This window comes from Grammomys surdaster, unplaced genomic scaffold (assembly GCF_004785775.1).
Source record: "Grammomys surdaster isolate TR1022 unplaced genomic scaffold, NIH_TR_1.0 126178, whole genome shotgun sequence".
Lineage (NCBI taxonomy): Eukaryota > Metazoa > Chordata > Mammalia > Rodentia > Muridae > Grammomys > Grammomys surdaster.
Window position 1 is genome coordinate 7,873,252 of NW_021620984.1, and position 22,629 is coordinate 7,895,880.

Consider the following 22,629-nt stretch of genomic DNA (forward strand, 5'->3'; position numbering starts at 1 on the left):
TATATAGATAGTATGGAAATTAAAATGGGCTAGCCTTTTCTCCGAACATTAAAGAGCTCCAGTTTTTTAAAGGTTTAATTTCATGGGTATGGGTGTTTAGCCTGTGTGCATGCCTGTGCACCATGTGCGTAAAATAAATACCCAAGGAGGCAAAAAGAGGCAGTTGGACCCCCCCCGGAGCTAGTTACAGAAAATTGTGAGCTGCCATGTAGGTGCTTTGTTTCAAATCCAGGTCTTCTAGAAGAACAACCAATGCTCTTAACCACTGAGCCATCTCTCCACCACCCCTCCCCCAAGGTTAAATAAAGCCTGGATAAAAACATTCATGCCACTCTCTTCCTTGGGTATGGGGTTCCATGATCCACTTTAGAGCTTGAATTTACAGAAGCTATGGTTATTATGTAAACATTGGAAGAGATGCGTCCTCACCCCTTCCTATATTCTTTCTCTGGGTTTAAATCATATCCATCTCCTCAGAGGTTTTCCACTTGCTAACACCTCGAAATACTAGATTAAGCCCTGCTGTATCCTCGTTGACTCTCCCAAATTAAACTCTGGGTTAAAATTATCTAACTTCCACTTAGTTACTACAACATCAAAAGTGTCGACGACAACAACAAAACAACAAAAGCCTCTCAAATACACTGATAACTTTAAATCTGAATTTATGTTTTGAAATAAAAATGCAAGATAACAAACTTTTATAAAATTGCCACATGGGAACACACTTTAAAATACATGCTGTGTTTACTTACAAAGAGTTAACAATAAATTCAGTCTAAACAAGAATCTATCAGTTATAATGTGAGTTCCTTCCTTTCTTTGTGCAAAAAGGAAGCTTGTGGAAAATGCTGGACACCTCAGGAGAGCCAGCAATGACTCAGCACCTCCATGATAAGGAAGCCCGGAGCAGTCCCCCTGACTGGACTCCAGTCTGCAGCTTCTCCCTGGGCTGCAGGGCCTGCCGCTTGTGTGCCATGGCTCTGTCACTTCTAGTGACGATACAAATATCACCATTATTTTCCTTTCATTGTAAACTTCAACAGAAAAGTCAGCATGCTACACACTCTGTACATGGAGTTCAGTGAACTTTCTTGAGACTCTCAGCACTCTGGAAAAGCCTTTTTGCAGAAATTTCTGATCTGGTTCACTTTCTCACGTGGGAACTTGGACTTTGGGGACATCATCCACACAAACCAGTACTCGCAAGGTGGGTCCAGTTGGCTCTGCCATGACTCTGCTCTGGCTCAAACCATCTTCTCTCCAATTACAGGAGATTTCATCTCTCCTTTCCTTTCGCTCTGTTTGACAACTGGTATTACGGAGTGTTCTTACAGAATTCCTTTATTTCATTCTAATAATCAACAATTTGAGGCTGTTACAGAACCACATAACCGTTCTTTTAGATATTTTGCTGATCTGTAAAACTAAGCTGATTTGTATAAGAATAAGTAAGAAACAAATGCTGGTGGATCTTAGCACCTTGCCATCATGTCTGCTACTGATGGATGATTGCTTTCAAAGAGTCAACCAAGTTCGCACATGGTTTTCCTCTCACATAAATACTCAAGTTATTTTCATTCAAATAATAAAACACGATTTTTTTAAAAAACAAAAAACAAATACATGCCCTGGACAACTGTCACAAAACCAGTAGATATAATATGCTATGGTGGTCCCACTCTTCATTTCCATAAACTAGTTCCAAAACAAGGGTTTGAGCCCTTGTCTCTTCTCATGGATACAAGTTCTAAGACATATCATTTGACATTATTGTGTGTATGTGTAAAGAACACTAGAATAACATTCTTAACATGAGTAGGGAGTATAAAACCATCACTGCAAAGCTTTACTGCTTCATAATTACTTCAAAATTCACAGTATGGCCAAATCTTGCTAATTATAAAAGGGTAGTCTAGTAATTTCTTCTATGGTGATAGTACCATTACTGACATTTATTTGTTCCTAATTCAATTTCCTTTCAACTACCTGATGTTGAAGCTGAGGTAGCGAATTGTGGCTGCGTTGCTAGGCAGTGGTATCAGCAGAGACCAGCTGGAACATCAGATTTGATTCAAATGAGAGGGAAATAAAGTCTCCCTGACAGTCTTCTCATTTGGCATTCAAAACAACAACAACAAAAAACCAGACACACGCCCCCACTCCACCCCCAATCATTTCTTTAGTGATAAAAGTACAGTTCTTTGGTAAGCATAGACACAATACACGGGATCTGTTTCTTAGCGTGGAAAGTGGAGTCCAGGGAGAAGGACTCAAACTCCGTTGCCACCTTCCGGTTAACACGGGTGAGAATGTGCATAAACTCAAGCTTGTGTGCGTACTGCTTCAGCATGGCGCACAGTGACTGGATGAACCACGACCCGTCCTTTGAATTTCTCCAGGAATAGTAACCTACAAGGCAAAAGACGCAGGACCATAGCTGCCATTACATCACAGCATCGCTTTGGAGGAGTCTATGCGTTTTTATATAACCATATTGATCATCTCATAAGCCATACAAAGGCAAAAGAATTAACACCTTTGGTCCCCAGAGCTCACTGCTCTCAGCTGGGAAAGAAAAAGCAGTCCAGGACTGACTGCCACTGACTTCCTAGTTTCTGGTCTCTTTCCCATAGGATGGAACAGGTCAGGATGAGGAAGAGGAAGATATGAAGATACCAAAGCAAAGCTATCCAAATAGGACTGTGTAGGTAACATGGTGCTTCAATCAGAACCCATCTGATGTGAATACTGGTCTAGACAGGAAATAAACTGTTTACATACATACACTTTAAAAATGTTTCTTATTTATTTTATGCGTCTGATCTCTTTGCCTGCATGTGTGTAAGTGTAGTGTCCTATGCCCACACAGATCAGAAGAGGGAGTCAGAACTCCTGGAACCAAAGTGAACAGTGGTTGTGAACTACCATGCGGATGTGAGCACCCAAAGCCAGGTCCCCTGCTTAAGTATCAAGTGTTCTTAACTATTAAGCTGTCTACTTGCCCCTTATAGATGTACATTGTAAAATATGACATTAGCTTGCCTTTGGGGCATCTGGATGAATATAATAAATAGTATTCAAAAGGCCCAAAAAGAAAAAACTAATGTTTTTGTGTTTATTTTCAGATTAACTACTGGATTCATTGTGTTTAGCTTAGAAGAACACTGTTTGGAAAGATACCTATTGGATAAAACAAACAAGTGAATGTATCTTAATTTTTAATAGATTTGTCTATCTGTCAATCTATCTATCTATCTATCTATCTATCTATCTATCTATCTATCTACTTATTGTGTGTATGTCAAAAGACAACTGTGAGAGTCAGGTTTTCTCTATCCACATACAGGTCCATACCACAAACTGAACGCCTTGTGTGTGTGAGTGTGTGTGAGTGTGTGTGTGTGTGTGTGTGTATGTGGTGGTGGTGTGTATGACAATGGCACCCATAGGCTCCTATGTTTGAATGCTGGGTCCTGAGTTGGTGGAGCTTTTTGGGAAGGATTAGGAGGTGTGGCCTTGATGAAAGTGGTGTGTCAGATGGACGTGGAGGACTCAAAAGCCAACATCAACTCCAGTTAGCTCTCTCTACCTTGTGCTGTGCTTGTGGATGGAGATATAAGCCTGCCTGTCTACTGCCATGCCTGACCCCACCCCACCCGTTTCCTACCACAGTGGTCCATGGACTCTAACCCTCTGCAATCACGGCTGCAAATTAAAGATTTTCTTTTGTAAGTTGCCTTGGTCATGATGTTCTATCACAATAGAAAAGTAACTAAGATGGCAGGTTAGTTATTTTAGGGATGTAAGGGTACCTTTGTGAAGGATATATAAACATCATACTAGCCTTTAGAACAGTCTTCACTGGTCAGCTTTATAATATGTCACAATATACTTCATCTAAAACCCACACAAAACATCCCTTGATGGTTTCTCACCGGGTGCTGTAGAGTAAGCATACAGGAAGTCGGCCTCCACTGGTATCTTCTGGCATGCCATATCCTCGTCAGTTCCACTGTCTGTCTCAATGCCACAGTCCAGCTCCGTACCCCGGCAGGCCTGTGTGTCAGAAGAGGTACACTTCTTATAAAACAAAGAGCAGTCTAAGAACTAGGGAGTTTTTCTGAGATAAGAGCAATACTGTACTGTTTGGTTTTGTGTGTCAACTTGACACAAGCTAGAGTTATCACAGAGAAAGGAGACTCCCTTGAGAAAATGCCTCCATGAGATCCAGCTGTAAGGCATTTTCTCAATTAGTGATCAAGGGTGGAAGGGCCCATTGTGTATGGTGCCATCCCTGGACTGGTAGTCCTGGATTCTAGAAGAAAGCAAACTAAGCAAGCCAGTAAGCAGCACCCATTCATGGCCTCTGCATCAGCTCCTGCCTCTAAGTTCCTGTCCTGTGTGAGTCCCTGTCCTGACTTCCTTTGGTGATGAACAGCAATGTGGAAGTGTAAGCTGAATAAACCCTTTCCTCCCCACTTGCTTCTTGGTCGTGATGTCTGTGCAGGAATACAGACCCTGACGGAGACACACACTGCAATGTACTCCGGATTCCCTAAATGGCTGTTTAAATAAATAAAAATAACAGTTCTGTAGCCCCCCCGAACCAAAAGTAAATACTGACATTTAAGTAAGTTAATCTCTTTAACTGAGCACCAACCTGCTCAGCAATGTGTTACCTGAATGATGAAGAGTTTCGGCTTTCCAGTCAGACTCCGGCAGTAGTCACCTCTGAAGAAACTAGTTAATTTTTTCAGGTCAACAGGCCCATTTGTTCCAAAAATTACTCCTTCGTCACCATGGCTTAGAATCACACAGACAAAGCTGCTCCTTTTGCTATGATCTTCCTTAGAAACTGGAAAGACATCCAGAAACAATATAAAACAGAACAGAGACAGGCAGGCACTCGCCAGCTTTGCACTGTATATGAATACAGTAAAGAACCCGTGGCTGTCTGATGTGTATCCAGCTTTCTCATTGGACTACAATGGCTTTGACTTCATGGTCTTAGCTTTCTGAGTTCTGGGGTCCCTGGTTTATATCATGACCACAAGATGAAGAAGCTGAGAATAGAATTTCAAGAGTGTCCAAGTCTAATATAGGCAGAGTACATTTGGAGCCATTTTTAGGGAATGGCTTGATTAACTTTTATTTCTTTTTTCTTTTTTATACTTTTTACTAGAATATATAAGCAGCTGGGTATGGTAGCACACACCTTTAGTCCCACCACTCAGGGAGCAGAGGCAGATGGATCTTTGTAAGCTGGAGGCTAGCCTGTCTAAATAGTGAGACTGTATCTCAAAAACAAAACAAAAAACAAACTCCCCCCCCCAAAAAAAAACACCCAGTCAGAATAATGTAAAGTATAATTCTATAATTTTTATACTTCACTATCTCTATAATTATAGCTAGACCATAAAATAAAATTACCCAATAAAGGTCACTCTTAGAGAATTCCACACATGCAATTTTGATCACAGTCACACATACATATCTCCCACTCCTCACAACTTTATGTCCCCCTCCCCTTTTTTTAAAAAAAAATAACACAGGGTCCAATTTGTGCTGGCCATATATAGACAGGAGTTGGTCCAGCCACTGCAGCATGGTCAACCAATCAGGGACCACACCCTTAAATAAAGGGGGCTCTCCCTCCTCCAGCAGCAGTCAGCTGTCACTAGCTCCCCGGGGTTCCCACATGTAAGAGTGAGGACAGCTGGGAGTTCCTGACTGCAGCAATGCTGTCTTGCTCTTACACTCTCTCTGCCCGGCGTGGCAGTAGTGCCTGAGCCTTGGGTTTAGGTGTGAGTTGGTCTAGGTGTCCAACTCTGACTGAGCTCTGCAGACACTTAATCTCTGTTCTTTGACCAGCTGGGAGTTGCTGTCCATTGCCCACAGAAGCTTCCGAAGGTCATGCTTATAGCTGGTTATGTCTTACCACTATCCATCAGTTCCATAATTTCTTCACGAGTAAGATCATTTTTATTCCTGACTTCATATTTCAGGCCCATGAATGTCTCTCTGAGGTTGGCTGCATCCACATCCGTACCAGAGCGAGATGTCATTCCTTGGGACAGAAAGAGCTCTTAATTGCATTTTACAAGAATAACTGCTTTGAGAATAAATGAACTATGCAGCCATTCACACAGCCAATAAACTCTTCCTTTTAAATGCTGACCTTCTTATTTTGATCATGGTGATAGTCTATACTCTGTTAGCACACAAGACATCTCATTGTATTAGCTGCTGCAAGCTGTCATGACAGGGACATCCTCCACAGCAGCGTGAACATTGAAAATAAGAGGGGACGGCAGAGGCCTGGCAATAGAGGTTTGTTTGATTAACTGTGATTCGTTTATATGATAGAGCACTATGTTGCTTTCTCATTCATTCATTCATTCATTCATTCATAGGCTTAGTTTCACACTGTAGCTCAACCTGGTCTTGAACTCACAATAATCCTCCCAAGTGCTGGGATTACAAGCATGGGCCACCATGCCCAGTACATTGTTTTTCAAAACTTTGCTGATTTGTTTCATGTAACATGATAATATCTACTAAATAATTTTACAAGATTAGAAAAAAGTATGTGATCTAAGTTTGGCTTATATAGCTTGCTCAGAGACATGCTATTTGTCCAACGTTGAATCAGTTGTAAGACATAGTACTGCTTGTACATTGTACAAGGAAAAGAAATCCACAACTATTATCAGATTAGTATTGCATAGCAATACTAATTATTATTATTATCAATACTAATATTATTGTAATAGTCTGTCTTTCCAACCATCACAAGATGCTTATCACCAGCTTCATTTGTACACATGAGGATGCTGAGCACAAATGAGCTTAGGCTCCTGCTCTTGGTATACTGCACGCTTAGCATGAGAGAAACTTGGTTTTAAAAGAAGGAAAGCCAGGTAGTGGTGGCACAGACTTTTAATCCTAGCATGCAGAGGCCAAGGCAAGTAGATCTCGGAGTTCAAGGACAGCCTGGACTACAGAGTGAATTCCTGGACAGCCAGGACTACACAAGAGAAACTGTCTCAGGGGAAAAAAAAGACACAATACCAAAACAAAACATCAAAACAACAACAACAACAACAAAACCTACCAAGTCCACTTCCTGCTGCCCATCTACTGCTGGATATGTAGCCTTCCACTGGAGTGTGGTAGATCTACAGTACAAGCCCTGAGTCATATCCTAACACTACTATAAAGTTAGCTTAAACACCATTGCTTTCAAGGTGCATTCATTCTCAGGTTGGGGTGAAGGCCTCAATTAAACAGTAGTTGTAAACACACTTTGCCTGAAGCCGGACACATAAGAGCTGAAAATGGGAAACATGGCATTGGGTGGGGCCAGGTCAGTCACCTGAGATAAGAGGTCCTAATTTATTCTCTGTAACTGGCTCAGGAATGACCTTGGGGCCTGCTTGCCTGAGGCTGTGAGTTAAAGACCTGAGGCCACTAGAGCCACTTTCTAAGCTGCCCCAGGGCAGACGACCTCAGGTGCCAGTCATTCATCTTCATCCCTGCCAGATTGCTGCTTATGAAACCTTTTCTTCTCCCATCACTCGGCCTCAAGGGACTGGCTCTGTTGGGCTGCAGCAGCAGAATCCAACCTTCTGAAGTCACAGGAGAGGCAGAGATGTCCAACATGGAAGAAGAGTTCATATGGAATATGGGACCTGTAAGGTTCCAGGGCATCTCTACTTTGCCGATTTTCTGCATCAGTTTACTGACTCATAATTAGTCACCATGGATCTTGCTTGTCATATTACAGTCTATGTCAGTGGCATCAATATTTGAAATGTTTAAAAAATTATGTTAGATACATACCAGTGCTTTTATGGAAATTCTTATTATTAATTATTACACATAAGCCCATTTCAGGATAATCCATTTTGTAACTACTGTCCAGGTAGATTCCAGAGTCCATTGACTTGCTGCCATGTATGGTCTTTCTGCGTGGAAATCAAATGATGGTTACAAAGGTAGAAATGAGAATTTTTGTTAATACAACTTTTATGACTCATCAGAACAGTTAACATCTGTTTAATAAGGTTATCAATGTATCAGCTTCATGTCACGTCCTTCCTTCATTCAAATTTCACAGCATGTGGGTTTGATCCCAATCACCAAGGTGGAAAAAAAAAAACATAAATATACTCACAACAACCCATTTAACAGATGAGGGTAGCCTAGGCTAGCCCTGGGCAGTCCACTTATCTAAGAACTCCCCCTCCCCCGCAAATCAGTCCTTAAACTTTATGAGCTAAACCATCGAATAACTTGTTAATACACAGCTAAACCATCATAAATCCTTGAAAATACTTGGGTCACTTATATAAAAATGTTAGCTAGGTAGATCAGAGGTCAGTAATAATTTTCTTCAAAGTCTAGATAGGCTCACAGGCTATCCTCTACTACAGCCTCAATTTGGATGGGTGAAACTAGCCAAGGGCAATAGGCTTATAAAAGTGTGGCTGCATTCCAACAAATGGGACAGAGACTGAGCACAAGCCTGACCCAGGATCTAGGAACAGCCAAACATCAACACTGGGAAGGACACATACTCAGCCGTAAGACTAGCTTACATTTTACACAGTTCTAAAGATAATGATAGAGGAAAAGCAGTAAATGAAGGAGTCAAAGGCAGACAAAAAAGAACCATTATATTTAGTTGGAGGTAAAGGCCCCACATTTTACAGAGAAAATTAGGTTGCACAGGCTGTACATTCTTAGTCCAGAAATCTACAATTGGAAATGCTCCAAAAATGGCCAAGGTTTTGAAAGTCAGCACAATGCCACAAGTGGAAAATTCCACACCAAGCCCCATGTAATGGATCACTTTCAAAACGCAGGCACACTAAAAATATTAAACAATATTAGCTTTGACATGCATGTATAAAATTTATTTGAAACAGCAATGAATTCATAGTATTTAGAATTTATAGGCCAGAGAGACAACTCAGAAGGTAATGGCGCTTTCTAGGCAGTCCTAACAGCTCCGAGTTCAACCCTGGAAACTATATAAAAAGTTCTCAGTCAGAGAGGTTTTCAAGTTGTGGGTTGTGAGTCCCTTGGAAGTCAAATGACCCTTTTCATAGGGGTCATATATCAGCAGATATCCTGTACATCAAATATTTATATTACAATTCATAACAGCAGCAAAATTACAGTTATGTAGTAGCAACGAAGATAATTTTAGGTTGGGGGTGGGGTTCACCACAACCTGAGGAGCTGTATTAAAGGGCTGCATTATCAGGAGGGTTGAGAGCCGCTGCTCTAAGGGGTGACACACAGCTGTATTTATAAGATGGGAGGCGGACACAGGAGACTAGGCCAGAGCTCGACTCTGCAGGTACTCTGCATATCCTCCACACGTGCGCTGCAATACATGCACACCTGTACACACGCGCACACGCATTCACGCGCGCACACACACACACACACACACACACACACACACACACGGCTTGGGTACCAGTTCTAATACATTTTTGTTATATATATATGTGAATATATTCCAATCTGAGAGTCCAAAGTCTAAAATATCCTAGGTTCTAGTCATTTCGGATAAGGGATTAAAGACTTGTAACCCTTGTTACTTGTGACCACTTGTAATTAAACTGTAACTGCCATTGCCTAAAGCTGATTCTTCACCATCCTCTGTTGCCTCCTTTACGAGCCAGCATTAGACCAAGACAGGATATATGTTAGTAAAGAACAGAGAATCCCAAACCAGGAATACAAGGGCACTTAATATAGGACCTAACCAACCTCCCTGCCTCAAGATAAGATTCAGAGATGTGAGTTTACATAAAGCTGCACAGCTGTTGGGGCAAGAGGTAGCCTGGTCTCTCTGGTTTGAAAGCCCATATTCCCTCGGCTTCCCTCAGGGTGAGCTGTGTTGTGCAAATCCATCTTTCTTTGACTATACAGAATTATATTTATACCAATCTCACCAGGCACCGTAATTCTTGCCTATTTTTCTAGCAGTTAGAAAACAGGAATCAGAGGACCATCACAAGTTTGAAGCCAGCCTGGACTACAGGGCTCTAGGTTAGCCTGGGGTGGGTGGAGAACCCGCCTTAAACAATAACAAATAAAAATAAATAAATACTCACACTTCAAAATTATTAAAGGATTTTGAATCCACCGAGGTTTTGTTGTTCTCCATGGTCACTTTTCTTAGCTAGAATAGGGGAAAAAGAGAAGTTATTCATAATAAATCTTTTTTTTTCCCCCGAGACAGGGTTTTTCTGTGTAGCCCTGGCTGTCCTGGAACTCACTCTGTAGAAGACTAGGCTAGCCTCGAACTCTCGAACTCAGAAATCCGCCAGCCTCTGCCTCCCAAGTGCTGGGATTAAAGGCGTGCGCCACCACCGCCCGGCCATAATAGATCTTTATAGACACTGTTGTGTATTAGCAATGCCATGCTGATTTCTCCTAAAGCTCTTGTTTTATATCGAACGTTATTGGCCCCATAAGTCAGATGTGTGAGAATGATCTTTTGCAGTGGCACCACAGTGTAGGTAGGCCCTGTCCCCTTTCTTATTCTTTCTTAACTATGAATTACATCAAGAGAGCAGAGTGTGCAGTTCAATCAGTTTTTTGTTTGCTTGGCCCTGTCAATCAAAACAGATAATACCTTCTTTCCCTGGTCACCCAATAATTCAAGTTATGTACTGGAACTTAGCTCCTAGCTCAAGACAACTAAAACAAAACAGTCAACAAACTAGCCTCAACAGTCAAGTTCACATAACACTATACCCTAACGGTGAGAGCCCCAAGGACTTCCAGATCTCCAGATTCTCCTATTCAGAAACGTACTTCTGATACTAAGTGATTCTGTTCCTAAGACATGGTCACCTCTCCTCATCCGCTATGCTAAGGAAGCCAGCTCCTTCCTTGTCTTCTAGAATTCTCCTAAAGGAAAGACACCTGGGCGTGGTAGCATACCTCCCCAAATAAAGAACACAGATAAACAGAAACAAGACATAAAACAAGGACTAAAAATCTCAATTGCATCTTCAGACTCTAGAATCCCTGGCTATGCCAAATACTTTGATCAAAATACAACTTTTAACTTCAGCCTTATGCTGGGGTCAGAAATACTACAGCCAGGCTAACTGAGGCTCCAAAGCGAAGTTCCTACTATCTCTCATCTTTCCCCTCATTTGGTGTGCTGTTGGAAACACAGAGAAAGAATCCAGGGAAGAGGAAGTAACGGCACTTCAGCCTGACCACAGAAGAAGAGGACAGTGCTTCATGGGCCTTCAAGATCCAGTCAGCGGTTTGCATTCCTATGAAGGCTCTTCGCTTTCTAGAAAACCACAGGATGTGGGCATTACTGGGATGCCAACATGTTTTTAAGTCAGCAAACAAATATTTAGAGAGCACAGTCTTAGCACCCAATTTCCACCTTCAGGAAACTTGAAGTCCAGAAAGCATAAAGAACTGGGTAGATGTGGTGTGCCAAGACTCGAGGAAGCATGAAGGACCACTCACTGTTCCCAACCCTGTCAGAAGGCCAATTAAAATCAGGGAAGAAGGTCGCTGGCTTTATAAAAAATGTCACATCTACAGTGGGATCAGTTGGTACAGTGGGAACTGCTAGGAAAAACAAAAATAGGGTTTCACTGTTGGAGCCATGAGGAAAACAAAAAAGGGAAAGAAACTGGGAGCATGGGCTACTTAGCTAGGTTGTCAGGGAGTCATCTCTGAGGTGACATTTATAGAGAACTGAAAGACATAGAACCCCACCCTACTCCCCAGCCCCCCATGGGTGGTGGTGGTGGTGGTATCAGCTAGATCAAAGGCCTGGAAACAATTCGTTCTACTCAAAGTACAGAAAGACCAGTTTGACTAGTGCTGGGCCAGGCAGATACTCAGGAGAGGCAAGATCACTGGGCCAGTGAAAGCCTTCTGGAGTAGTCCAGGGAGGAGATGATGGAGGCCTGAACTGTAGCTGAACTGTAGCCAGTCTGGGCATCCTGCTGTTTACAAGTAGATTAGAGGAAGTGAAGCCAGCAGAAAACCAGAGAGCAAAGTGGACTGGGTAGATGTGATGTGCCAAGACTTGAAGGAGCCTTTCAGGAATACTCACCTTTTCCTATCTTGTCAGGAGGCCAATTTAAATGAGGAAGGCCACTGGCTTTATAAAAAATGTCACAGCTACAGTAGGGACCGTTGGCTACAGTGGGGACTGTTAAGAAAAACTATCCGAGCCAAAATAACTGGATACGATTTTAGTGGCATGTTGGGTGTTACCCAGAGGACTCTCAGGGATTATTGGGTTCTCTAGGACATATCTTTTTGCATAACTCACCATTGGTTAGGCTAGTTTACAACTTTGTAGGAAATCTAGCCATAACATGTAGCTACATAAGCAATTCTTGTCTATAGACAAAAGAAAATGTCTTACAATGATACTATTGGTTTTCACTTGGTAGAAAGATTGATCCTTCTGTATTATAGTGATTGCCTTCCAGGAAGACGACGGAGGCCTGAACTACAGCTGAACAGTTGATAGTCTGGGCATCCTGCAGGCTACAAGTCGAATAGAGGAAGTGAAGGCAGCAGATGACCGGAGAGCAAAGTTCACTGGTATCTCATAGCTACCAGTGAGCTGCTCTGCACATACTCAACTCCTTTCATTTGCTTGGTCTTCCAGTTCTCTTCTGAACTGGACTGAAGAGCTTATGGTGCCATTAATCAACTAGCAGGTGAATGAGTCTTGACGCCGCTTTATTTTCTATTCGAGCAGTCAAGTTTTTAATTTTTTTGAAAATTGTACTTTAAAGGAACCAATGGTTGTCCTGGGCTGAGAAAATCACATTATAAACAACCCTTCCCATCGGTAGGAAAACACTCTTTCCTGCTTGGCTGTGACTGGGAGGAGATGGAACAGGAGTTGGTTGGGAGTGAGGGGCAGAGGACACCTCTGGGTCTTCCTTATTAAGACACGTCTTAGGTTGGTGAGAAAGGCACAGGGGGAAATTCGAAATCAATAATGCAGGAGCAGAAGCCTGGGGTTTTTGAAGCGACACAAAGAGACGTCCAGCATATATACAGAATTTACCTCAGGTAAGAAGAGGGCCAGCATCTTCAGTAAAGGAGATAAAAGCAAAATATTTTATGGATTTGTTAGGTGGTCCTGGGAATTTAATGCAGGGACTCCAGCATAAGTAAGTGCCCTAACTGAGTCACAGCTCCAGTACAAGGTAGGCAGAGGTAGCAGAGAGGCTGGGGAGGTGACATGAGGAGGAACTGGTGCTTCTCACAGGGTGGCATTTCCTTTATATTTAGAAGCTAAATTGTGAGACAGAAAACTCTAAATGTCTCATTTAGCTTCCTATGGACATACCTTTAAATTCTACCAAGTAATACCAAAACACAATCAGATACAAGGCTGGCCAAGATTACATGAGAGGCAGTTTGGTCCTACTGAGAGAGACATAAACTGATAAGCCCTCCTGAGGGTATTTTGGGAGGATCCCCTCATCTGCTCATAAAAACAGTGATGTTTGATGTGGCACACTGACTAGTTAAGAGTGTCTATAAACACCCTGGGGGGTGGAGGAAGTAAGGAGAGTGAAGAATATGCATTATTCATAAAAACCAAGAGTGTGAGTACAGAGAGATAACTATTTTAGTAACTCCATACAAGTTATTGTAACTATTTTAAAGTTGTTTTTTATTCCTTATCAGTGACATAAATGCTAATACAAGGTTAAGTGAAAATAGATTATAGATCTAGCATGTTCTTTTTACATATTACTATATTTATTAGCAGTGGCTGTCTGAGTGGTAGGATTGGTGACAAGTTACTTTGCAACGAAGTTATTTATTTTGTAACATTTGTCTATATCTTTAGTTTTTCTATAATATATTGTTTCAATGTTAGAAAACAGTATCAAATGTTAATTCATAAAATACTGTCAGCCATAACAGGCCATGCCACCAGGATTGTGCTAGAAAAATCCCAGAGAGAGAGAGAGAGAGAGAGAGAGAGAGAGAGAGAGAGAGAGAGAGAGAGAGAGAAAGGGGGGGTGAGGGCAGAGGGTCACTCTGGAGACAAGACTGGAGGATTGCTGTCAGCTTGAGGTTAGTCTGGTTTACCTAGCAAGTTCCAAGCTGGCTCCACAATCTTAGAAAACCAAGAATGAAAAAATAAGGGTACTCTTCTATTGAAATAGCAGTCACTCCTCTTTGCCTTAACCAGGTTTAAGTTTCTCTGTCTTTTTCTTTCTTATGGATAATACATGTTAGGTACTAAGAAGTCTCAAATTTCTATCAGCTAGAAATATCACAATGAAACATCAGCTTGTCTCTAGCTATGCCTCTTCCAAGTGTCCAGACCACAAGCTAAAACACTTAGCAGTCTGTGGTTGAGGAACAAGGTAGAGTTATTTGGAGTAACTACAGAATAGTACAGCATCACAAAGAAGTCCAGACAAATGGCAGATATAACACAAAGGGCTTAGTAAACATTTGGGTCTGTGAAAACTTAATATTTCCATTGGTCAAATTTGTACATAAAAAGGAGAAAAAGAAGGAAATAAACAACACAGTGGGCTTTAATAGAGATATCAAAGAAGCATGAGAAAAGATGCTCACATAATCTATCCTGAAGTCAAGGCAGACTGTAACACATTCTCAATAAGTCAAAGAAGCAGCGTTGAAAGGGCTACCAGTGCTGTTCTTATTTTGTAACATTCCAGGAAAGATGAATACACAGCAAGCAGCCTAAGCAGATCAGGGGCTGCCAAGGGTTGGGGGTTGGGGGGGGGATGGGTGAGCACCGAGGTTGTTTGGAAACAGTGAGACCACTTCCTGTGTTGCTACAGGAGTGGATAAGAGTCAGCATACATTTGTTCCAGTTTAAAACAGACAGGACCAAAAATGACCTTGACTGAAAACTGTAAGACTTTGGGTGGTGGTGTGAACATCTTTAATCCCAGCACTCTGAGTTTGAGGCCAGCTTGGTTTACAGACTGAGTTCCAGCTCTCGATGGCCAGAGCTACACAAGAAACCCTGTCTTGGAAAAACAAAACAAAACCCCTCCAACCAAAAAGACTTTGGGTGAAGAGACACCATGAGCAAGGCAACTTCTATAAAGGAACACATTTCATTGGGGCTGACTTACAGTTTCAGAGGTTAATTCATTATCATCATGTCGGGAACATGGCAGCATGCCGGCAGGCATGGTGCTGGAGGAGCTGAGAGTGCTACATCCTAATCAGAAGACAGCAAGGAGGGACTAAAGGCCTGTACCACCACACCTGGACCCAAGCGTGTCTTTAATTCCTTTTCATTATAGCTCTTCATAAGCATGGCTACTATGCTCAAGTTCTGGATTAAAGGCTCCTGTTAATCCAGATCAAAAGGTCTTCATCCCACCTCAAGATCCAGAGCAAAGGCATGTTGTACTCCTGCCTCAAGATGTGTGTGCCTGTGTTTCCGGATTGTAGTTCATTCCAGATATAGAGAGGTTGACAACGGAGAATAGTCATTGTAATGATAATGGTGTCAACATCGGCTCATCAGTTCTAACCAATATACCACTCTGGTCGGGGACTGTTAATAATGAGGGAGTCTGTGAGGGACCAGACAGATATAGGGTACCTCTAAATTGCTCTAAAAATTAATGCCTTTTTGTCCTTGTTAGAAACCAAGATTAGATAACTTCTTAATTTGAATCTAGAGTTTCTGCCACTGTCCCCATGGTCTGCCTCAAATTGTCCCATTCTGTGAGTTTATCCCATCCAGAATTCATAGTGTATTCTTGGGAACCCTAAGTATTCACTGGTTCTCACCAGCCATCGATGTCCTAAAGGTCTCTTTCTAAAAACTACAAATCGTATAGCCACTCAGACTAGAAAATTGACTTTTTTGTTTTAGTCTTTTGAGACAGGGTTTCTCGAGTAATAGCCCTGGCTGTCCTAGAACTCACTTTGCAGACCAGGATAGCGTCAAACTCATAAAGATCTGCTTGCCTCTGCCTCCCGAGTGCCGGGATTAAAGGTCTGTGCCACCATGCCTGGTCCTGGAAAATTGAGTCTTAATAACCTTTTGTGTCACACCAGCAATAAAGCTGTGGGATAAAACTATTACCTCCTTCTGACTGGCACACCCAGACACAAGCTTCATAGCAACCAGCTTTCAGAATTTTACAACATTCGCTTCCTGGCTCAGACCAATGGAAGACCTAAACTGCATTTCAAAAATAATGTAGTGTGTGTTTGCAAGCATGTGGGTGTGAAGATCAGGGGACAAACCCTGGGAGCTGTTTCTGGTTCTCTCAGTCCACCATGTGGATCTTGGGGAACAAACTCAGGTTGTCCGGCTTGGTAGAAAGCACCTTTACTTGATAAGCCATCTTGCTGGCCCCCACCAATGCTAGAGTTTAACTAAATATTAGGTGACTTTTAAGTGGTCATTTCCTTTTCATACATCCAACCAATTTTCTATAATCAATTATGGAAAGTTTAAAAAAGGAACACAGACAGATTACTCTTAGTGAAAGTAACTGCAATCACTTTGATGTTAGCCATAAGACAGCTTTCTTTTACTAAAGTAACTGGTGGATGAAGAAAAAACTTATACATAATTCATTTTAGAACAAGAGTTAAAATGGTATTTTCCTGTTTAGTAAAGATGTCTGAGGAACAAATACCTTATTATATAACATTTTTCATTCTTAGTACTTGAACACTGTACATTGTCTCGATCATCAGCTCATTTTAATATGCTAATAATTTTTTAAACAAAATCAAAATCTTTCTAGCATGAGACATATGCATGCTGACTCTTATTTGTCATCATCTGCTTTTCTCACGTGAGGTACTAAATCCATACTCTTGGGAAAGACTCTTAGCATTACCTCATCCCCATTAGCTAATACCCAGCTGGATACAAATTATTCTAAGGATGGTGATCTCATCTTTGAAAGATTAAAAAAAACCTCATCTCTTCAGGGATGTATAGACTGTCCCAGATGACAGCAGGAGCTGAGGGCATTAAAGCAGAGAAAGTAAACAAGAGGATTTTATAACAATACCGTGCAGTTCAGAAACCCCCTCAGCAGCAGCGGGATTCAACAGTCTCTGAAGATCCCGGCATCAGTTTAGGATTCAGACTGAGTAGAAACGTTGTGAAATACACTTAATGGTCACGAGGAAGCTGTAGGTAATGCATTTCACCTTCTCTGACAACTCAGAATGTAGGCTTTAGACTCACTTCTCTAGTTCCCTGATCACTGGACAGGAGCAACAGCAGCTAGATGGTCAGAAGTTTATAAATGCTCTCAGCATAAATTTACTGTCATTCTGAAATAGAGATTTAAATGCTCCGAGCTGTGGTTTCCTTAAAGAAGCGAAAGGATGGAACTTCTATTTACACAGTTGTTTGCCAGTTTTTTTCTTGAAACTGTAGAGTAAGACAGAACGGGTAATCTTCAGAATAAAAGCGGAGGAACAGGGAAGTTATTTCTAAAATACAAAATTAGACAGTGAGGTATAATGTATCACGAATAGCTTGAAACAAGACAAATACCCATTATAAAATAGATGAAAACTTGCCTATCATAGGGATTTAAAACGAGATGCTACATTAATACAAACCAGTTTTAGAGGTGTGTGTTCTTGCCCATGCCTGTGCACGGAGAGGCCAGAGGTAGACTTCTGTAATCTTCTTCTATTGCCTACTACCTTATTTTTTGAGACAAAAGTCTCTCACTGAACCTACCTAGAGCCCTCTCTTTCGGCTACCCTAAGGCAGCGAGTCCTGAGATCTTTCTATCTCTGGTGGATTACAGCTACAATTCACATCCAGTGGCTTTTTTTTTTTTAAAGATTTATTTATTTATTTTATATTTGCAAGTACATTGTCATTGTCTTCAGACACACCAGAGGAGGACATCAGAGCTCATTACAGAGGGTTGTAAGCCACCATTTGGATGCTGGGAATTGAACTCAAGACTTCTAGAAGAGCAGCCAGTGCTCTGAACCACTGAGCCATCTCTCCAGCCCCACATCCAGTTTTTATGTGGGTGCTGGGGATCTGAACTTGGATCCCCATGCTTGCACAGCAAACACTTTTTACCTTCGGAGCCATCTCCTCATACTAAGTTTTGGAGATTCTTAATTGGAGAATTTGTCCCCATCATCAAGGCTGACCTTCTGGTAGCTGAACTGCTGAGACCTCATGAGGTCAGGCATTGGCCTGCTCTCTGAGATCTCTAAATCTCACGACACACAAGACTCAACGTTCTTCATTTCTGAATCATCTCCCTAGATATAAATATTCAAAACTTAGGAGTAAAGACTTAACAAAGTATCTCTCTTACTTCCAGCTCACAAGTGCTAGACCGAGTGGCACACAGGTATTTCCAGTCGGGCTTCCCAATAACACAGGGTATAATGGTTCCACTTTAGACCTTAGTTAAACGGAGCTCAGAGAGTTCATCACTTTTTAAGTAACAGAGCCATGACTCCCACTCCACGTAGCAAGCTCCATTCTATACACTGCTCAGCATCATATAGGTGCGACAACACGACAGTTTATTTCAATGAGACAAAAACCTATAAGCCCAGGTTTTCTAATTAAGGTGAGATTTAAAATACATATGGCACGGTAGAAACTGATTATTCAAAACTGAAATTAAATATACAGTTGTGTTCTTCAGTATTCATGGGTGACTGGCTCCGGAACCTGCCTCAGATAGCAGAGTTCAAACCCTTTGTATAAAATGGTGTATTATTTACACATAAGCCAAGCATCCACACTTATTACTAATGATACCTAGTACAACTAATGTTTTTATGTAGTGTTGTTCAGGAGATGATGAGAAGTCTGTACATTTCAATAGAGACTCAATTTCTTCTTTCTTTCTTTCTTTCTTTCTTTCTTCCTTTCTTTCCTTATTTTATGTATGTGAGTACACTCTACCCTGTCTTCAGACACACCAGAAGAGGGCATCAGATCCCATGATAGATGGTTGTACACTACCATGTGGTTGCTGGGAATTAAAGCCCACACATACAGGCCAACACTTACTACATTCATTACAATGAAGGAAACAGTAATAATGGTTATGCTGTTTCTCATCCAACTAGGTAAATTACTTATACATGTAAAATATCTGACTAAGCATATTTCCTATATGTCTACCTACCTTCCTATGGGAACATGAAACCACTGTAGAATGGCTTCTGGAAAGTCTACCTCCATCTGTGCAGAACAATTTGAGAAAACACCAGGATTCTATTTACTACCTACTAGTGAGGTCAAAGACTCACACGCACTTTCATATTAAGTAAGTGAAACAGAAAGAGCACCTGTTTCACAATCATCTGGTTAAGAAAAGATTGCTTAGTGTATGTAACCAGTGGTTGGTTTTGTTTGTTCTCAAATCTGTCCCATCTGGTCCCAGTTCCTTTGGGGGTTCATTGAACCGGCTGTTGTCATTGAGTCTGATAAAGCCAACCGTCTAGTGTTTAAAATATAACGAGAGTGAAAGGAAAGCTGGAAAGGAGAAGAAAATATGGAGAAGATATTATATCATAGGAAAAAAATAAATCATCTTGTTTTCTTGTTTTTAGAACAGGCCATACAACCAGGGAGGCAGACCAGCCTGATGAAGCTCTCTGACCTTGTGCCACAAACCAGAAAGAATGTGATGCTTAACTATCTACAAAGGGTCTGTCTTGTCCTCTCCCTTAGAAGATAAACCTAAATGCTCTTAGGGATGTGGAAGAATTACTGACCTGTTTGAAAACAACCTGTCGTTGTTGAAATAAAAGTTTAGAGTGGAAGATCCTTAATGTCTTTTATAAAAATTACAGATAACTCTGTAATCTACTGAGTATCAACTGTATGAAGATGTTTCACTGGACCCTGAGCATATGAAGTAGTGGAAGAGGCAGAACCTATCCCTATATAGAGCTTGTATCCCTGTTCACTGGCATTTAAAAACAGCAGCAAGGTAGACGTTAACTAGCCAGTGTTCATTCAGCCCTTACTAGATAATTTCATTGTACTTTAGCAAAATGAAGAAGCTCTCCAGGCAGTATTGGAGGCTAAAACAGGAACTATTATGCAGAATATCACCCTTAACAAAACATCGTCACACATACTATTTCATCACACGTACTATTTCATCTGATCTTTACAAAACCTTGTGAGCAATACAGATTATCTTATTTATGAAGGAGCTGGTAAGCACAGGGGGCCTGGCCTCAGACAGTCAGATGACAGAGTACCTTTACCTCTCCAAAAATTTTTTTAATCTGTTAAATGACTATATAAAACAGTACTTAAGAATGTAAGAATTTCCACTCCTTTTCTACCTCTCTCACTAGGGTAGAACTTGAAGTATTATCTAACACGAAGACCAGAACTAATGCAATGTGTTTGAAGAAAAGACTGTGTTGTAACTTTAGAAAGCAGATGAAGTGAATGTGTTGCCAGGTTTGAAACGGTAGAGTGCCCCTGGAACCGCTTCTATCAGATAAAGATGCAGGGTTCTTAAAACGGCAGGAGGCAGAACCTTTCTGCAGGACCACAAAAGCAACCTGACTTAATTAGGTGCAGAATTTCACTTGTTACTTTGTACCAGTTTGATTGCTACATCTCAATAAACTTCCACTCATTAAAACACGTTCTCACTTTCCAAAAGCCTTATTCTGCTGGACAGCTAATCAAAGCCTTTAAAGCCTCAACACTGGGTTGTGACAAGGGTTCTACATTCCACATTTAAGGCTCCTGCCATGGCCACCATTAACACATCCCAAGTGGCTTCCCAACGGCTGGCCAAACCCCCAGCTTAGCGTCTCCTCTGCTATGTTGTATACTCATACTGTAACAATGGCCCGACATTTCCTCCCACTCACCAATATCTCCAAATCCACATCTTAATCAACCACTTTGCTGTAATAACACAAATGGATCAAGCAGTCACTTGTTGGGGGGGAAAAAAAAAGACCAGTAAGGAAGGGCACCACGCTAAAGTTAGAGCCAAGCGGTGTTTGCTCACAGTTCTGTAGGCAAACAATAAACAAGCAAAAGGAGAGGATATGACACAGCTGTTTTCAGGAAATGCCTGCTGCAAAAGGAAGAAATGGGAAGATTTAACCTTGAATTGTTAACTAAGAAGTGAAACCTCTGTAGCAGCTCCTATTCATAAGCATATAAAGGGAGAAGAGGTGAGACCGTTGACCCAGGGCTGAAAAAAAAAAAAAGATAAAGCAAGAGGACAATAAAGACCCAGGGTTTGGCTTTGCTAACCCGGCTAGCGGGTAAGGTTTTCCCCTTAAACCTTAAGGGGAAACATGAACATCTAGAAAACTGGTTTGTTTTCTTGTTTTTGTTTTCCATGTTTTTAAAGGGTGCACTGGAGAGGGACCATGGGGCAGGGAGCAGAGACCGCTTCGGTTTCCTGAGGTGGGTACAAATCTGGCAGACAGTAGGAAGTCCACAAGACTCAGAAGAAGGGCCAGGTACAAATCTGTCAGGACTCGTAGGTCTACAAGGCTCGGTGTCTAACGGCGGAAGAAGTTGGGTCCACGAGAGGTGCCTAAGAAGAACGTTTCCTGGGTGACTCAACGGAGAATGAGGTAAAGACCCTGCTACTCAAGTCGGGCTTCAGAGACCAACTAATTAATAAGTGTGAAGAACGGACAGTAACTGAGCATGGCCCAAGAGATGTCAATGCAAGCTCCTATAGTGAGTGACTTTGACCAACAAAGGAATGAGCTGGAGTATTCAACGACAGGCTTCGGGGTAAGAAGGAGAGTCAGAGGGGCAATGCTTAAAATCAGCTCTCCGCAAGAACCAAAAATTACAGTGCACTGGCGAAAACCAAAGGTGGGTGGAGACCAAATACTCTTGTAACAGAGGGAGGCTGGGTCCCTTAGAGCCGCCTCAAGGTCAGCATCAGCCTAGCCTCCAGGCCCCATGGCAGAACTTCCCCTACCTATCCTCTGCTCCCGGGTCCACACCTCGGCCTGCAACTCCAGGATCCCGCCACCTCCCGCCACTCGGCTTCCAGGCTCACCCCCACTATGGACTCACCCCCTCCCGCCCCTGAAGCTCTGTGCGTGGGGCGATCTCCCAGTCCCCCGGACTCCGCCTTTGGAGCCTCGACGCGGCCCGTGCGCCGTGCTCGAGGGTCTGAGTCCCGCCCCGATTCACCCGGGTTTAGGGACACCAGTTTGGCCTCGCGGGTCTGGGCTCCCAGCTGGGGATCGCGCTCCCAGCGCTGTTTCCAGCTTCTCTGCTTTCAGTGCTTGCCTGAGCAAGCCTGGAGGCAACACAAAGGATCCTCCGCCCAGATCGCCCGTTTCCCCCGCCTCCTCCTCCAAGGAGCTGCAGACCCGGCAAGAGTGCGCCGGCTCCGGGTGGCAACGCAGGCCCCCGAAGGCCGGAGAGCCTCAGACACTCACCGTACCGATCCAAGCTCCGCGCCGCAGGCCACTCTGCTTTGATCCCACCAGCACCAACACTGCAACAGCAGCCTCCCGCAGGCTCCGCCCACGCCACGCCCCCTCTCGACCTTCCCCCTTCCCCCCTCCCTCAAACCCTAACCTCGCGCGTGACGGTCGCGATTGGTCGTC

At 42.4% G+C, this 22,629-nt stretch overlaps 1 protein-coding gene across 2 annotated transcripts; it reads right to left on the reverse strand.

Annotated features, from left to right (window-relative positions):
- Positions 1-648: 648 nt before the first annotated feature.
- Positions 649-22,544, reverse strand: Casp3 (caspase 3). Of its 2 annotated transcripts, none has more exons than XM_028757703.1 (7): positions 22,459-22,544; positions 10,137-10,204; positions 7,846-7,970; positions 5,942-6,070; positions 4,683-4,858; positions 3,939-4,059; positions 649-2,412 (listed from the first exon to the last, which is right to left on the reverse strand). In XM_028757703.1, exons 2-7 carry the CDS (start codon positions 10,187-10,189, stop codon positions 2,183-2,185), a joined length of 834 nt encoding a protein of 277 aa, XP_028613536.1. In that variant the 5' UTR covers positions 10,190-10,204; positions 22,459-22,544; the 3' UTR covers positions 649-2,182. The 2 variants fall into 2 exon arrangements, with proteins under 2 accessions (XP_028613536.1, XP_028613537.1); XM_028757704.1 differs by having other exon boundaries at positions 7,846-7,966; positions 22,459-22,473.
- Between the last annotated feature and the right edge of the window lie 85 nt (positions 22,545-22,629).

Excerpts from the sequence above, each read along its gene's own strand:
- Casp3 (XM_028757703.1), bottom strand. The coding sequence starts at position 10,189 with ATGGAGAACAACAAAACCTCGGTGGATTCAAAATCCTTTAATAATTTT. Across the intron at positions 6,071-7,845 it reads GAATTTCCATAAAAGCACTG|GAATGACATCTCGCTCTGGT; the intron begins GTATGTATCTAA and ends TTCTGTCCCAAG. Across the intron at positions 4,859-5,941 it reads TATGGAACTGATGGATAGTG|TTTCTAAGGAAGATCATAGC; the intron begins GTAAGACATAAC and ends ATGTCTTTCCAG.